Raw genomic sequence first — 16,831 nt, forward strand, 5'->3', positions numbered from 1 at the left:
CTTCGAGTATATATATATATGTATATATATATATCAATGACTGGTGCCGAGCGCTCACCTGACTCCGACTGCTCCGGTGACTTCCGGAACGATCTCTTCTTCGTCGACCTTCTCGGCGAGTTGCCGGGCTTCTTGTAGGTCCTCCAGGAGGCCGGGCGACACTCGAAGGGTACGCAGTTCTTCAGGATGTTGGGTGGCCTCGAGTACTTCCGGTACCAGTCCGGAACCGGCATCCGCTCCAAGCAGCGTTTCACGCGCACCTCGGGCTCGGTCAGCGGCCTTCCCTGTTTTCGAATTTCCAGCGATCGTATATAATAATCGAGAATGTAACAGGACGTGAAATACGGTATATATCGGCTGTACTTACGAGCGCCTCCGAGTACGTTCCCGGCATGTTACTCTGATGGCTCCACTCTGCGGGCGCTACCATCTCTCCGCTGCACTTTGGATGCTCAACGCTGAGCTTGCATTTCGCAACTGGCTAAAAGTCCTCGCATCGCTGTCCCGTGCGTTGGACTTGTTGCTCGTTTGGGCTTGAACTCGCTACTAAAGCTTCTCGCAACAGTCTGTCCGGCTCTCGGCCGAGTGTCCCCACCCTTGGAATGGCCCTTATAGGCCCTATTTACTCGCGCGGCCTCGCGTACCTGAGCACCCAGTAAGCTATTATTTTTGTCGTACTCTCGGGGAGTGGGGACGTTTTCACGGATATTCGCCAGGCCGTTACAGACTTAGCATTGTAAATGTAAGTACTATAGAGAGGCCTCGAAAAGAGGATTATACCTGCGCGGCCGTTGAACGTACCGCGATGCACATTCATGCGTATAGGCGCTCGAGGCTCGGATCGAGAAAGTTTTATTCTTGATGAAAATCGACGAAATTGTCAAATTTACGACACCCCCCCCCCCCCGGACTTGGGCCTGAAGCGGATAGACAATGGGATTTTCCCGACTTTGCGTTGCGCAAATTCACTCGGGCAACAGTACCATCTCGAATATTCCTGCTTATTCTGGCTTTTGACTATAATTATACTAGAAAAAAAAAAAAAACACGGACGAGTCCGGCGCAAATATAATGATAATGACGAGCGAAAGACGCGATGCCAGGGGACGATAAGAGCCGAGTGCATTGTTCGCTCACTTAGTGTTTTTTTTTCACTCTCCTCGACACGGCTCCGCGCGGAAACGGAAAAGCCGACCGCAATTAAAAAGAACCGTTCGACCGGGCTTTTCGAGAGTACACTAGGCAATGGAGGCGCGTATTTTTTTTTTTTTTTTTAGAAATTATACAGCAGCGCCTGCGTTTCGCAAGCGGCTCTCGCGGAGCTAACCGTATATGCGAATTATTCAGACAATTCCGTTCCGGCGCAAAGATTAGCACGATAAAAGCCAGCGGTACACTCGCTGCTCACTTTCGACAGTGCTCCTTTCTCAAAATATTTATATTTTTTTTATCCGAGCTTTTACAGCTCTTCTCGCGCATCAGCAGATCGACAAATCACATCCGCACACAGAGGCTGCGGGAGAGATGCGTCTAGTCCACTAATATAGGTAATATACGACGTAGCCTGCCTAAATAAAACAATCCCCAAAATTTCCGGTCGCGGCTCTGCGGAGGAGCCGACGACGCTTCTCTTGCGCTTACAATCCAGTGGCGGCAATAAATATCGCCCGCGCACGTACCTGGGAGAGCTGCAGCTAGAGGTGGGCAATAATAACGTGATCCTGCGCGCGCGCGCGCGCGAGCCGCTCTTCTCTCTGCTTAATTATACCCGAGAGAGAGAGAGAGAGAGAGAGCCGAGACGTCGCGCGGAGAGAGACGCTTTTCTTCCTCTCTTGCTCCTCTGCAGCTTTCTTTCCATTGTACTATATTCCGCTCCAACCCTTGACACTGCGCTCTACTCCGTGTATATAGCCGATCCGAGCGTTAAGTGGCGGAGGTGAGAGTAGCCGGAGGATTCGCCTCGTGTTTTGAATATACTCTCGAGCCAATTGCCTGATTTATGAAAATATTTTTCTCGCTCCGAGTCTCGCCACACGTGGCAGCCAGCGGGACGCGTTTTGACGACAGCTGCCTCTCGGGGGAGGCTTGCCTATATTATTTATTGGCGCAGCCGCGATAACATTGTTTATGCGCGCGTATACAGGGAGAAACTCGGAAAATTGTACAGGGAATATACAGCGAGAAAAAAGTCGTATACGAGTTGATAATTATTATGGCCGGGGATGCAGTCACGCAGCGGCGCATATATGCATGGTACATAATAAATTATACAAATGGCAATCGTCCTTGAGGTATATCTCGCCGCTCTGTTATTATACCGCACTCTGAGTCAGCGCGCGAAATTCACGATACTCTAGTTGCCGCGAGATCCCTGCTAGACTCGAAAAAAAGTCGCCCACCTCTATATATAAAAAAAAGTAGACGAACCAGCTGGAGAGAGTTCAGCCCAATGACCCCTCGCCTATACACATTGTACATCTCCCGCTCAAGGTTCTTTCACCATCGCTGATGCCTCGCGGAGAGAACGAGAAGTGGGGATCGACGTTCTGAGCGCTTGCTATAGCTCACCTGTACGAAAGATGTGCGCTGTACTCGCGCCGCAGTGTGTTCGGACACGACGCGTCGACCTTATTCCTCCGCAACGGGCAACGCTGCGGAGAATCGTCGTGCGGGAGACCGGATTTTTACAAGACACAGTGCGGTTGATGATCCGGATGCTGGCGCGGGGGCGGTTTGTTTGCGAAGAGTAAGAGCAGACGTCGTTAGTGGATCCCCAGCGAAGCGGCGGCAGGTGCGAAGCGTCCGCTTATTGCTGCTGCTGCTGAGATTTCTGAGAGAGAGAGAGAGAGAGAAAGGGACCGATCGAGATGCCATCGGTGAGCTGACACAGCTGATTTAACGGTAAATTTTGTTGAGTCCGGTGCGTGCATGAGGCTACTTTTATCCCTTGGAACTCGAGGCGAGGCGTCATTTTTCAACGCGGCATTATCCTTTACTTTCTCGGAACTTTGTCCCGCGCGTAATTTTATGCTAAGGCACGTGGAAATCAGATTCTCTGGTTTCGCGCGAGACCCGCGGAGATTTAGAAATCGCTCATAACGTATAGTTTCTAATTTTGCGCGATTGACCGCCAAGAACGCTTTGGCAGTCCCAGCAACGCTTTCATCGAGAGGCTCGGCCGTCGATCAAACAAACCATCGAGCAGCATAGAAATACGTCCTTGCGCAATTTTTCCACGTACGATTTTAGCCTTTGAGTAGAGCTGCGACGAAGAGAGATAGCCCGACATTCTTTCGCTCTCTAGTACGTCAATCGTACGTTTGCACACGTTCTACACGCTCTCTGTACTTTCTCTCTATAGCGCGTCCGTCGATTCAGTTTCGCCTCTCTGTACACGCCGCACGTCTTTGTTAGGCGCACAGCCGACTTATGCGCTGAAACTCGAACGGCTCGAGCGCGCTCATTGCATCCCAATGTGTCCTCTACATTTGCTAATGTACGTTTCGCAAAATCTGATCCTGAGCAAACTCGATAGCGCAGTTTGCCTCTAATGACGCTGCGCTTATCTATTGGTCGTTAGTCGCGCACTTATAAACTATATTGATTAGAGGCTGGATGCGTATTCTGCATGCACTGGATAGGCAATTACCGAGAGCAGCCGAGCAATTAGAGGGGATTTTTTGTTAATTGCCTTGACACGCCGGCCGATGATGTATTATTTTATAATTATTCGGTGTGTTAAGTCTTTGCTTTTACGTGAACGAATTTATCCGGTTTTAACGAGTTATAAATTGGCGCCAAATCTCGTTCGTTTTTATCCTTGCTGTAAATCTATCAATTCCGCGATTTATGTATTACTCTGCACTCGACTGTCGCGAGTAATCGTTAATTCAATTTCGCAGCGAAACGTTTTGAAAGACGCCTCCTCGATTATTAGATTATTAGATAACACGATACAGCGCGGCCGTGAAAATTCGCAATCCCTATACCGATAATGAAAAGATTTTCTCGCGTACAGCCTGTAACACACTGTACGTGACTGTCGACTTTTCGCGGCCTTGGCTGCAACGGCTCGCAAACGGTTTATAAATAATACTGCAGCTGTATCAAACGAATGACTCGAACTCTCATCGCTGCGTTCGACGTGCTAATCCGGCCGGAACTGACTCGTCATTGTTTTCAGGGAAACCCCCGCGTAGTTAAATACTTACTCGGCACCGCCCACGAAATAAGTTGAGCGCAAGACCCGAGGATACGCAGCGGCCTTGTAACGAGCGTTTTCTAAACGGCGGTTAGATGCGCATATTGACGCGCTGCTCATAAATTGCTAAATTAACGGTATAATGACCACGGTGCAGGCGTTCAATTTCTCACTTTTGTTAAAAATACCGCTCCATTAGTTCTCGAAAAAAAAATGCAACATAGCATTGGCTTGGATTAATTTTATTCCGCGCTTTTATAATTTATGCGCAGTCGATCCAAGTCGCCGTGTATCGCCAGACCTCTCGGCGCCCAGAATTCTGTGTATAATTTAAAATTTCACTATATACTTTAAACGGGCCTCTTGGCCGTCGATTTACACAATTCATTGATCGAAACTTTGATTTTCAGCACTGAAAATCGACCAAGATGAAGCAAAAATTAAACGCAGCAGCGCGTCTGGCGCGCCTCTGTCGTCGGGAGATAACGAGCGAGAGCATCGTCGCCGAACCTGCATCGGCGACCTCCGCCACCAACGAAATCCAGGCCAAGCCTTACGAGGAGATTCCCGGACCAAAGCCTATACCGATTCTCGGCAACACCTGGAGGCTCTTCCCCGTGGTCGGACAGTACACGATCTCGGACGTCGCGAGAATCTCGCAACTGTTTTACGAGCATTACGGGAAAATCACGAGACTGACGGGGCTGATCGGCAGACCGGATCTCCTGTTCGTCTACGATGCCGACGAAATCGAGAGGCTGTACAGGCAAGAGGGCCCGACACCGTTCAGAGCTTCCATGCCCTGTCTCGTCAAGTACAAGTCGGAGGTCAGGGGCAAGTTCTTCGGCGAACTGCCCGGCGTCGTTGGAGTGTAAGTTTCGATAGGTTAAATTACATCGCATTAAAGAGCAGAGTCATAAACGCAAGGAAGGTCGTAAACCGAAAGAAAAAGTTGACGTGCATTTTGCATGAGTCATGCTTAGTCATGATCCTTTGACGACTGGCGCTACAAAGTTGCGGAGTACAATTTTGCAATCCATCGGAATGATCACGATTATCGTGCGTGTGGATATCTCCTGTATACCTACACATAAAAAACTCTTTGCTGCCTTTCCTCGCGTTATTATGAAAATGTCTAATGACGAAACTTTCCACGAAAGCCTATTAGCCGTATTCATAAGCAATTAGGCGAGCAGCCATCGCAGCCGAGTCGAAATTACGAAAATTTTAATACCGTATGCAGCCTGACAGTAACTGTCTCCACGCTCGATATTTCTGCAATATTAATGAAAACGTATTATGCTACCAGACACGGCGAGCCATGGAGGGAATTCCGGACGCGGGTCCAGAAACCGGTTCTCCAGCCGCAGACAGTCAAAAAGTACATCACGCCGATCGAGGTGGTCACCAACGACTTCATGAAAAGGTAATGCGCCTCCGGCAACGACTCGCTCTTATTTAGCTGCTCTGATGACGGTTTGCATTGAGTTTACGCGAGTGTAATGATTGCAGGATCGAGGACATCAAAGACGAGAACGACGAGGTGCCAGCCGATTTCGACAACGAGATTCACAAGTGGGCTCTAGAATGTAATTTAATGATACTTTTATTTCATACGAGATTCGTACGAGAGGTATGAATCTTCAGCAGCCTCTGCCTTATCGAGAGAGCGTAAATAGCATCTAGGTCCGAAATTAAATATACCCTTCTCGGTTTGGGGGTACAAAAAAAAAAATAAAAAAAAAAAAATTAGAGATGCCTAGTATCGTTCGAATCTCAACAATCCTCTATGCAAATAAAACGGAGCTTCAGCTATCTTGACCACTCGCTGTTCGCAGGCATCGGCCGCGTCGCTCTGGACGTGAGATTAGGCTGCCTGGGCAGCGGCGAACTGGCGCCGGATTCGGAACCGCAGAAGATTATAGACGCTGCTAAGTACGCGCTTAGGAACGTTGCCACCCTCGAGCTCAAAGCTCCTTACTGGAGATACATACCGACACCCCTTTGGACGCGCTACGTTCGCAACATGGATTACTTTGTCGAGTGAGTTCGAAGATCAATGTACTTTACAACAACGATTATCAATAGTTGTGTAGAATAATCCAAACTGTTTGACGAACGTACGTTAATTTCAGAGTTTGCATGAAGTACATCGACGCAGCGATAGATCGATTGCAGGAGAAGAAGAAAAACGGCGTTCAAATGCACGAATCAGAGCTGTCGCTTGTCGAGCGAATTTTGGCAAAGGAATCGAATCCCAAAATGGCCTACGTTCTCGCTCTCGACCTGATCTTGGTCGGAATCGACACGGTAATGACCATATTTTTTTATGTCGTATGAGAATTTCCGCTAGAAAATCAGAATCCTATGGCTATGAAAAAAAGTGCATCGTCATTTCCAGATTTCCATGGCCGTATGCTCGATCATGTACCAACTGGCCACGAGGCCCGAAGAGCAGGAGAAAATCTACGAGGAGCTCATGAGAATCGTTCCAGATTCGAGCGTACCACTGACGACCAAAGACCTCGATCAGGCTAGCTACATGAAGGCTTTCATCAAGGAAGTTTTCAGGTATAAATTCTTACGCTGGGTGCTATCAAAGCCGCAATTGTTCTCGAGTCAGCGCAACGCGCGGATTAGTCTTGGCTATTTAGAATGATTATAATTGACCTCTCGTTATGTGTCTGCGCGCAGGATGTACTCGACCGTCATTGGGAACGGAAGGACGCTTCAGAACGACACGATTATCTGCGGGTATCACGTACCCAAAGGAGTAAGTACATCGTTTATTAGAACGACTGCGCTGATTGAACACCTCGAACTTGCGCTAGAAGTCGAGATTTTTATCTCCTCATCTTTTACCAGGTTCAAGTGGTGTTCCCTACTTTGGTAACCGGCTGCATGGAGCAGTACGTTGACGACCCACACACCTTCAAACCCTCGCGCTGGCTCAAAGAAGGAGCCGATCAGAAGCTGCACCCGTTCGCCTCACTGCCCTACGGATACGGAGCCCGTATGTGCCTTGGACGAAGATTCGCCGACCTCGAGATGCAGGTTCTCCTCGCCAAGGTACGCGTACACCTTTTCTGAGACAATATAAAGTATACAATTTATATGGCGAAATTCGAAATGCAATCATTACACGCTTTTCATTTGCAGCTCATTCGAGAATACAAAATCGAGTACAACTACGAGCCACTCAAGTACAAAGTGACCTTCATGTACGCACCAGACGGTGAGCTCAAATTCAACATGATCAACAGAAATCGAGTGCAGCAGCAGCAGCAACAACAGCGGAAGAATATCAACTAGACTGGCAACTTACGATGACTTGGAGCTCGAATTTATTCATATGCACAAGAGCCCGCAGGCGTACATTATGAGTGCCTGCAGGTTGGAGCTTGCAAGCTTACAGAATCAAGACTTTTTTTGTACAAATTTTTTAGACACGATCTTTGTGTATACGAATGTATTTAACGGTCATGCTTATATTATATTAAAACTAGTAATAAACACCTTACTGCGAAGAATTTATACACTTGAGTTGCCTTCATAGGCCTTCACCTCTTGACAAACTTGAATTTCAGCGGTCCTTTCGGCGTGTACATTGGGTCGATGTAGTACTCGAGTTTTTCGTGGTGGTACTCCACTCGGTACCTTCGAAATATCTGTAAAGCAACGAAAAATTAATCATCCGCACAAGACTTGTTTTACAGTACGTTTTAAAGCCTAAGAAAAGATGGATTTGAATATTCTGAATAAACAAATAAACAAGTCCGACCACTTTCTCACGTCACAAATTCTCGTACACACAACAGCGTAATGATTCTTCATTAGCTACTCGAACGAAGGAAAAACCCAAGGAATATAACTCAAAACTCGTATAACGTAGAGCTTCCGCCGCAGTGACAACCGCAGCAATATTTTTACACCGCTACGTAGCTCTCTTCGAACTCCCCGCGGCATTGCGCGTGAATTCCTCAAAATCTTCACCGACAGCGCCCAACAATGGGCACCGGTGCACATAGCAAATTCCTCTTTAAAAGTGCCGGCATATTTTTCTCGCGCCGGACAATAACGGCTTGGCAAATCAAATTTTACGACTCCCAAGCCGTTAAAAGAGCCGAGAGAAAAATGGGCTTTTGCTTTCGAAGGACGTGCGTGGACTCGAAATACGTGGAAAGTGAGGAGATACGTTTTTCCTCCAGCTCTCCTTTTCCTTTCATTGAGCGCGCAGCGTTGACTTATTTCATTGCCGAGCGTTTGCGCAATCGGCTGCGAGCGCGAAGATAAAATCGTTGCTGGTATTTGAAACGGTGCTAAGCGAATGGCTCGAAGAGATTTTTTACGAGAGCTTTATTGATGTCCCGTCGGCTGGAAAGGATTGATAACTTATAAACAGATCTGCAGGTATCGGTCAATGACGGTCGCGTGTATAACTACGATAAGGATCTTATTTATTTGGAGAACGGGCTAACTTGCTGGAATTTGAAATCAATAGGATCTAACGCATTGGATCTTTGATCATTCAGATTTCTAGTACGAGGAAACATTCCAGAAAAATCATTCGAAATTCGTGATTGAAAGGCGCGATAAATGACCTATTTTCGAAGAATCAAGTTCATTTCCTTGCTCAAAACAAAAATAAAATTTCATCGGAAGCCAGAACGCTGCCGATTGTTCCTGCATCTCTTTTCCGGCTTGAGAATCCCAACCACGTGCCTGTCTCTATAATACAACGGCGAGGCGATGTATATCATTGAGGAAATAACTTGGATGTCGCGCACATTAACATAATTTCGGCGTCTCGCTTTCACTCACCGATAATATACCCGCGCACGTTCACACGGATTTCCGCGCGGAGTCGACGCCCTGTACTATATAATATAATGGGCTGGAGGATCAGCCGACGGCGAGGCGGCACATTTTTTTCTTTTTCAGTATACTAGGTCTAATTTATACGGCGGAGAAGCGAGGCCGTTTCTGTTTTGATTGGCCGCCGAGCGCTCACAGATGCGCACTTTTGTCTGTTATGCGGTAGTGTAATGTTTTAAATTGTATAAATAATTAATCGGCTCACGTGTGTACCGGTTTGAAGTTCGGATCTGTATAGAGTGTATTAGCGATTTTTTAGGAATTCACGTTACTTTTTCCGAGTATGCTAATTCATTGGATCTGGTCAAGGTCTACGTAGATGGTATCGCGTTATTATATCCACGCGGAGTGAAAAAATCTCGTCTCGTCAAACTCTCTGGTTGAAAAAGTCAAAATTGAAATCCGACGCAATACCGAAAGCTGAACATGAAAATCCGTTTCCGCTTTCTTTAATTTCATAACCAAGTGACGATACGCTTACCTTACTGAGGACTACGATAATCTCGAGCTCGGCGAATCTACGCCCGAGGCACATGCGTCTGCCATAGCCAAAGGGCAGCGAGGCGAAGGCGTGACGCGGCGCCGGTGCTTCTAACGATCCCGAACCGATCCAGCGCTCTGGCAGGAACTGCTGGCACTTCGGGAAGTAGCGCTCGGTGTTGCTGATAACGTAGTGCTGGAAGACCACGTGCACCTGTGGCGAGAAAATCAGAGCGGATTAGAGATATGCAAATTGGGAAGGCGAGAGGTGCGACTGACTGGATTAACTTCGAACGATGTGACGGCTTTTTAAATTCAAATCTTTTTAAATTCAGATCAATTTCAATCATCACACACACACACACACACACACACACACACACGCAGTACACTTTCACTTTTAAACCTTCATTCATCGCGTAGGAAGCGTATAAGAGCAGGATGAGCTCAGGCGATCGTAATGGAGTTACTCGCATAGGCGGTATTATTTATATACTCACGCCTTTGGGTACGTGGTAGCCGCTGATGACGGTGTCGCTCTGTGTGCATCTCCCGTTGCCGATTACCACCGGGTACATTCTTCACGTCGAGTACGTTGCAACAGAGAGAGAGAGAGATAGAGAGAGAGATAGAAAAAGAATCGCGACCTTGTACGGTCAACTATACAAGGCTCAACAGCTGCGCGTGGACCGCGCGCTCGCGCGCATCACTGGAACCGATCCGCGCTGTAATCGTGCGCGTCATGCGCGATAGAATGCAAACTTGCCCGAGCACCCGAGGTAGGAGATAAATATATTGTAAGAAATATGCGTCGCGAAATTTATTGACTCTTCGTTTGAATCGTCCGGACCTTGAGCTCGATGATTGGTGAGAATTGTTTATAGCTCGTTGCTTATTTACTCTACAAAGGAGTCGGGCGGTTCCAGTGTCTGCTTCGCGAGCGCGAGGCACGTTTTAGCGAAATTCGCCGAATATACTTTACCTTTGCGTTTCTCTTACGCACGCTTTCAGGTACTTCAGTTGGTCGATGTGACCGGCTTCGAAACGACCATCGGCTGGCAGGACTCTTTTTATCTCTTGGTAGAGGATGTCCTGTTTCTCTGGATGCAGAGCCAGCTGGTACAGTACCGATGCCACGGAATTCGAGGTCTGTGGAAAAAATCGATCTCGCTTCGGCTTCGGCTTTTATCTCAACGCTGCGTACAATGTAGGCTATTTGAATTTTCTTTTACCGTATCGATGCCGACCAAGAAGAGATCGAAAGCAAGAGTGGTCGCGAGCCGCTCGTTGCCCTCGATCGCAAGCACGCGCTCCAACAGCGACAGCTCGTCCTTCTCCTTGTTGCATAGTTTCGCCCTCTCGAGAGCCTCTCTTGTGTATTTTGATGTCGTGCTGCGAAGGTGATTGGCAAGTTTATTAGAAAGATTATTACAACGACCAAGGATAATCAATATAAGAGCGAATATAAAATAACGTACCTCAGGATTACGTCGAGTGCGTTGATGTACTTGCGCCAGGTCGGCGTGCTGAAGAACTTCCAGAAAGGAATCTTGAGCTCGAGCACGCCGACGTTTTTGAAGAAAACCAGGACTGCGTTTATCAACTCTTGGGTCTCTCGGGGTGCATGCTCCGCGTCCAAGCAGCCTAATCTCACGTCCAGTGCGACTCTTGCAATTGCTGCGCATTATACACGTAAATATAATGGCTATATATGTTTTCAGATAAATTAATTAATTTGCCGTGCCCGTAATCACGCGTACGTGGGCATCCAATACTTACACTCGAGGGACCACTTGTGTATCTCGCTCAGAAAGTTCCCAGGCACCTCGTCCGCCTCGTCTTTAATCTTCTCTATCCTAAACACACGTATTATACAAATCATGAGCTGCTGCTGCTTCTGTCGGCGATAAATCGCGCGGGCCTCGTCGTAGGTGTCGCTTTGGCGAACGTGAGTTAGCGTTTTTTTTTTTTTTTTTTTCTTTCTTTCAAACGCGCTTCGACAGTCGAATGGGACTGCGTGTAAGAAAAACTTTCTCCGCCCGAGACTCAGCCCTCGGCGACGTAAGTATATAGTTGGAAGGGTGACGGAGGTGTGTGCGTTACGCTATAGAGATTGGCGAAGGGGATTCGAAGGCAAATTTGCGGACCGCGAACAATGCTTCGTTGAATTTTTACGCCGAGCGTTAGGATATAATGTGTATGCAGTTGCGCAAACCTCACGCGGCGATGTGCTGCCGGGATCGCGTATGTGGGCAGATTTTTCGAAAATTGATACTTCCAATAAAGAAGCAGAGCGTAACGCGCGCGCTTACCTCTCGAGAAAAGCTTGACTAGCCTCGTCGATGGTGCCGATGTACATGCGCGCCGTCCGAGGCTGCAGCATCACCTGTTGCACTTTGCTCCGGAAATTGTACCAGCCCTCGCCGTGTCTGTGAAAAGAAAAAGCAAGCAAGCGGGTCAGCGATCACTTTCATTTCATCTTGGCTCAATTAAGAAGGAAAATAGAAATGTATCGGCCGCTGCGGGAAGGCAATTTTCTTTATGGACGATGACTCTCAGTATCATCCCGTCAAACTGCGCTCTTGACTTCCCTGAATTGGTTCCTCGGTTAACTCTTAGAAAACTCGCACACTTTCTCTAATAGCCGCATTATTGTCGAGCTAGAAAAAAAAAGTGGGGGAAAAAGCCTGTTTTTTTTTCCCCGAGAATTGTGCAAATATTTGAACAAATTTGTTGCTGTGTGCTCGAATCCGAGAAGTGAAAACATAATTGTCTATAAGAGCTCTCTTGAACATCGGTTGCGTCACAACACCTCGAGCTTTAACGCGGCTGTTAGATAATTCGCTTTTGTAATAAGAGAGCGATTTGTACTCATTTTTTTCACAGGCGTTGTTTACATTTTACCATGTAATTGTCTCTGCCGAAATGTAGATTAATCAAAAATAAATAAAATCGAAAATACGACGAGGTGCGCGTTGCGAAAGCGTACACCGAGTGTGTATAGCGATTAGGATCGAGCTATTTCAATCGGTAGAGTATCTGCGATCGTTCAGATATTTAGATTAACGTCGTTGCGTGCGTATGTATTAGTGGGTGGACGCGTTTTAATCGGATTTTATGGGAATGACCATTTACAAGCAGCTCGACTGGCTTTTTTACACTCGTCTTTGATCTGCAAGTATAATCATAGTACACAGAAAAAAGTTGCTAACTGAAGCTAATTGCAACCTACTGCACAGGGAATAAGACCGGATGGAGCTAGGATCAAAAGTCAATTAAAATTTCGTCTCATCCCCGTGTAATTATCCAGCACGATGATGTCTCGAGAGCGCGAGTGAAAGTTCGTTAAGAGAGAAGACAGAAGCTATAATTCGCGTTACAAATATCCGAAGTGATCGAACTCACACAGCGATGACACCGGGATTCTCGCAGAATACGTCTTTGCGAAGCGTGTGCTTGTAGTAGTCGAGCGAGGGCATCTTGGGCCTGTGCGGCATCCGCTCTTCCTGTCGGAAAATTCGCTCGATCTCGTCGGCGTCGTACACGAACACCATGTCCGGCCGATTCAGCAGTCCCTCCATCTTCACTATGTCACCGTACTCCTCGTGCAGTCGACGGGACACTTTGTCGACTTCGTGGATCTTGAAGTTACCTGGATGTGAATAATTTAATTATACATACTCGATGGTCCTCGAGTGACTCGACTTGCGCGTAAAGCGACTTTTTTCGCCGACTCGCTCGAAAATCTCATTACTACGAAAACGCTTATCGAGATCAAACTCAAGCGCGGAATCGGGTCGGCGATATATTTAACGAGATCCCAGCTACTCTGGACCAGGTCCGCGAACAATGCGTAAAATTACTGATTATACGCATACGCGGCTCTATCCGCAGAGTTTTCGCTTTCTCGGAGATGCTAATCGCCGTCATACGCATGCAGCCGATATTATAAACCCGAGAACAACTGGGACGTGAGAATGTGTATATATATACGCAAAGGAGTAGCCGAACTGAGGAATTCGTGTGCGTGGATCTCCGCGGAGGAGCACCGTTAACCCGAAAAAAAAAAAAAGACACGTGCGCAGTGCGTTATTGGGTAATTGGACTGGCTTAAGCGATCGGATCGATAAAAGGCCTGCAGTGATTATTTTTCATATATATCGCGAGTCCGCGCAATATGACGAGCGAGCGTTAACAACAAAGTGAAAGTCGGGGGAGCAGCAGTAGCTATACGTAGACTACTTCTAAAGCGTTGTTATGCAAAGTTTAGCTTTAGTTACGATAACAGAAAATGCAATTCATTAGCGCATTTGCTTGCGTTTAGCGCGATTAGCGAAACGCCGCGGTTACGCTCAGCGCGAATGTTCAGGATTAATTTATATTATTATAACACGTGAGTAATAGCTTGAGGAAGTTGACTCTGGCCAATCGCCGATATTTACTGCTCGAACAATATTGAGCCGTCAGCGATTCGACGAAGAATCATCTAACGATATTATGCTAATGTCAACGAGGCTGCCACGTGTGGATCTCTCAGATATGTCTTAAAATGCTGGAGGACCACGAGGCAGTAAAAATACTTTGATGCGTGAGTTTGCCGCCGAATATCCATTAGATAATCGTATACGCAATTCAAGCTCACTATAAACTTATCGATCGTACGATCGAAGCCAAGACCACGAGTTGAAAATTAAATTTGGTCAGATTTATACTGGACGGAGAAATCGAAATCTCAAAAGTGTCGTTAGAGTTTATTGGAAAATCCGTATAAAAAAAAAAAAAAAGAAATAATAACAGACGAAAGATTGCGTTATGATTCGAGATGGAATATAGGGCGTAGATTTCTAATATTAATATGCACAGGTCGTACGAGAGATTATTTTCACAGTAATAATAATTCATGCCTAACGACCTACGCTTTGCAAAATCGCTTAAGCATTATATGGCTGAACGTTTTTTTATATAAATCGTACACAAACGATATCGTCCTTTTCGCCGCACCCCTGATTATCTATTCAGGTGAAACTCGTGCGCATAATCGCCGCGAGCCTTATTTCAATTGCAAATAACACAAGTATCTCTCTCTCTCTCCCTACGACAATAACAGTTTTTAATTTGTTATCATCGCGTTCGGAAAATACAGCTACATTACCATCACTTTGCGTGGAAACATACACACACACACACATCAATATAAAATCCTCTCTCGATTACGACATTACCACGCGAGAGCCAAGGAAACGAGATGAATTCCCGCTTGACTTGAATATTCGTTCTTTGTCACGCGCGGCCAGTAACGACAGTAGCTTACCTATAAAAGGTATGAACCTCCAGGTATTTCCTAGAAAGGGTATCGGCGTAGGCCCGGGCATCTCTGCGTAGGGTCTCACCCTGGAGGTGGCCACATCCGTCTCGGAGGCCAGCGTCTGCATGGCTCGCTGCAACAGCAGCAGCCTCGCCGTTGGCTGCACCAGTTCGCTGCGGCGGCTCAGCCGCGCTGCAAAAGACCGCGAATGAAAATTCCTCGGGACGAGCGATTTGCTCAAAGAGTGAGCGCTACGAGCTAAAAGTTCCTCTTCTCGCGGTAATTGACACGCTAATTACATTCTGTCGCCTTTGTTTGCGGATAGACCGGATTTGCGGAATCGCGAAAAAAAGTTTATGTACCGTCTGGGTGATGTAACACCGCGCTGATGTCAGACTGCGTGTGTGTACCGAGAGCTCTAATGTCGAGAAAAATATTTATAATAATACAACAAAAAAAAAAAACGCATAAAACAATCCAATTTATATTCAAATACAGGTTTATAATAACTTTGCACTACCCACATAGTGTTACGCTGAAAAGTTTCTCCGGAAAAGAGAAGCAAACTGACAGATAAGTATTAGCCGTAATCGAAAGAACTGTTACACGCGTTGGCGCTCACCCTTGCATAATGGCATTTCGATACGAATGCGGAAAGAGCTGTGCGTATCTAACGTCTAACATAACAGGCCAGTTGAAAGCAGTATCGTAAAAAAAAATCCTACCGAACTGGCCGATCGTCGCCGTCGTCGTCATTAGCGCACGTATAAGCGCCGCATCAAAGCCTCCGGCTCTGCTCGTATTATAAAATACGCCTGCACTCGTTGCGCAACCCTCTTATAATTTTTCCTCCGGCGAGCTTTGTGTTACGGCCACCTATGAAATAACCGAGAGCGTAATCGGGTTAGAGTTGCAGCGCCGATTACGAATCGCCGATGCACTTTGGTTCTATATATACTATATACACAGCGCTAGCTCTAGTTGGATGCCACGCTCAGCTGCGCAATTATATAAACTCTCCGCTACGGCGACGAACAACTGCAATTAAACCCCCGGCTATTCCGTTCTCCAAGTATCAGTTACTTATACCGTATAAACGAAATGCGAAAGTTTTTTTTTTTTTTTTTCTGCCACGGTTTTATAACGCGCGTGGGTACAGGTATCGGTTATAGGAATATGGGATCGGGTGTGATGGATGATAGCGCGGCTTTTTGCTGTACCGCGGAGCTATACCCGAGCCGCGCGAAAGGCTTCGCTCTCGGTTTCCGGGGTATTAGCCGCGAGTGGACACTGGAATCGCTCGATTAGGACTTTGCCGATTATCTCTCGCTATGACTTGATTTCGAGCGCGATTTTTTCTTCACTCCGCTCAGCTGCCTCCGAGGCTGCTGTTTCGCTTTCGGTTTTACGGTTCTTTTCGCAATTCACAGCGTCGAAAAAATCGAAAGTCTATAGCGGCTATTTTTTCGACAAATCTGTTTTACAGTTTTTTTTTTTTTTGCAAAATCACTCGGAGCGCAGCATCCTACTGTTGCCTCTGTCAAGTAAGTGCAAACAGTCGCAGACGCTGTGTACCACTGTAACATTTCATCTGTGTACTTTCAATTTCTTTAAAATCAATAAGAAAATGTAAGCAAGAGAAGACCCGTTTGTAAATTAAAATGTATTCTTTACCTGACACTTGTGATTTACACAAACCATATGATAAAATTAAAAAAAAAACACACACAAACACACACGCTATAATCGAATCAGAAGTTGAACAAATTCGAGTTACCACAGACCAATACGATCGAGAGAAAAAACGGCTTGAAAACACTCGCGCTCACGCGGGCACCTGGGCATTATTCAAACCCAGCGCGATTAGTACATAATGTACTTCTGAGGTTCGCCTGTGGCCGCGAGCTTCGGCCAGCCGTCTCTTACTCGCGCGCGCTCTTAGGAAGGAGCAGAGCGCGCGGAAAGTGGGA

At 46.7% G+C, this 16,831-nt stretch overlaps 3 protein-coding genes across 7 annotated transcripts in view; 1 reads left to right on the forward strand and 2 right to left on the reverse strand.

Moving 5' to 3' along the window:
- LOC100678316 overlaps positions 1-1,038 on the reverse strand; it is a 5,424-nt gene extending 4,386 nt beyond the window's left edge. The window contains exons 1-2 of the mRNA XM_003426307.5: positions 368-1,038; positions 59-284 (exon numbers count right to left, since the gene is read on the reverse strand). Coding sequence (XP_003426355.1) covers positions 59-284; positions 368-430 — 289 coding nt within the window. The 5' untranslated portion in view covers positions 431-1,038. The remainder of the gene's footprint in view (positions 1-58; positions 285-367) is intronic.
- LOC100122069 (probable cytochrome P450 301a1, mitochondrial) overlaps positions 1-7,735 on the forward strand; it is a 17,843-nt gene extending 10,108 nt beyond the window's left edge. Inside the window, exons 1-10 of one of the 4 annotated variants that reach the window (XM_008208164.4) lie at positions 2,571-2,901; positions 4,612-5,072; positions 5,511-5,627; positions 5,714-5,790; positions 6,040-6,244; positions 6,337-6,511; positions 6,603-6,772; positions 6,896-6,974; positions 7,067-7,270; positions 7,361-7,735. In XM_008208164.4, coding sequence (XP_008206386.1) covers positions 4,630-5,072; positions 5,511-5,627; positions 5,714-5,790; positions 6,040-6,244; positions 6,337-6,511; positions 6,603-6,772; positions 6,896-6,974; positions 7,067-7,270; positions 7,361-7,513 — 1,623 coding nt within the window. In that variant the 5' untranslated portion in view covers positions 2,571-2,901; positions 4,612-4,629 and the 3' untranslated portion in view covers positions 7,514-7,735. Of the gene's footprint in view, positions 1-2,570; positions 2,902-2,939; positions 4,525-4,611; positions 5,073-5,510; positions 5,628-5,713; positions 5,791-6,039; positions 6,245-6,336; positions 6,512-6,602; positions 6,773-6,895; positions 6,975-7,066; positions 7,271-7,360 lie in introns of those variants that run through there. The other 3 variants (XM_008208165.4, XM_032598338.1, XM_008208166.4) reach the window with 3 other exon arrangements.
- Positions 7,523-16,789, reverse strand: LOC100122085 (probable cytochrome P450 49a1). 2 transcript variants are annotated; one of them, XM_032598341.1, is made up of 12 exons: positions 16,536-16,789; positions 15,587-15,737; positions 14,868-15,053; positions 12,962-13,208; positions 11,869-11,985; positions 11,336-11,412; positions 11,035-11,233; positions 10,789-10,948; positions 10,539-10,705; positions 10,057-10,135; positions 9,558-9,770; positions 7,523-7,869 (listed from the first exon to the last, which is right to left on the reverse strand). In XM_032598341.1, the coding sequence occupies exons 2-12, from the start codon at positions 15,615-15,617 to the stop codon at positions 7,762-7,764; spliced, it is 1,584 nt and encodes a 527-aa protein (XP_032454232.1). In that variant the 5' UTR covers positions 15,618-15,737; positions 16,536-16,789; the 3' UTR covers positions 7,523-7,761. The 2 variants fall into 2 exon arrangements, with proteins under 2 accessions (XP_032454232.1, XP_016839008.1); XM_016983519.3 differs by having other exon boundaries at positions 7,529-7,869; positions 15,587-16,774.
- Between the last annotated feature and the right edge of the window lie 42 nt (positions 16,790-16,831).

The sequence above is a fragment of the Nasonia vitripennis genome, chromosome 3 (assembly GCF_009193385.2).
Source record: "Nasonia vitripennis strain AsymCx chromosome 3, Nvit_psr_1.1, whole genome shotgun sequence".
NCBI classification, from domain to species: domain Eukaryota; kingdom Metazoa; phylum Arthropoda; class Insecta; order Hymenoptera; family Pteromalidae; genus Nasonia; species Nasonia vitripennis.

Excerpts from the sequence above, each read along its gene's own strand:
- LOC100122085 (XM_032598341.1), bottom strand. The coding sequence starts at position 15,617 with ATGACGACGACGGCGACGATCGGCCAGTTCG. Across the intron at positions 11,986-12,961 it reads AATCCCGGTGTCATCGCTGT|ACACGGCGAGGGCTGGTACA; the intron begins GTGAGTTCGATC and ends TTCTTTTCACAG. Across the intron at positions 7,870-9,557 it reads TTATCGTAGTCCTCAGTAAG|ATATTTCGAAGGTACCGAGT; the intron begins GTAAGCGTATCG and ends GTTGCTTTACAG.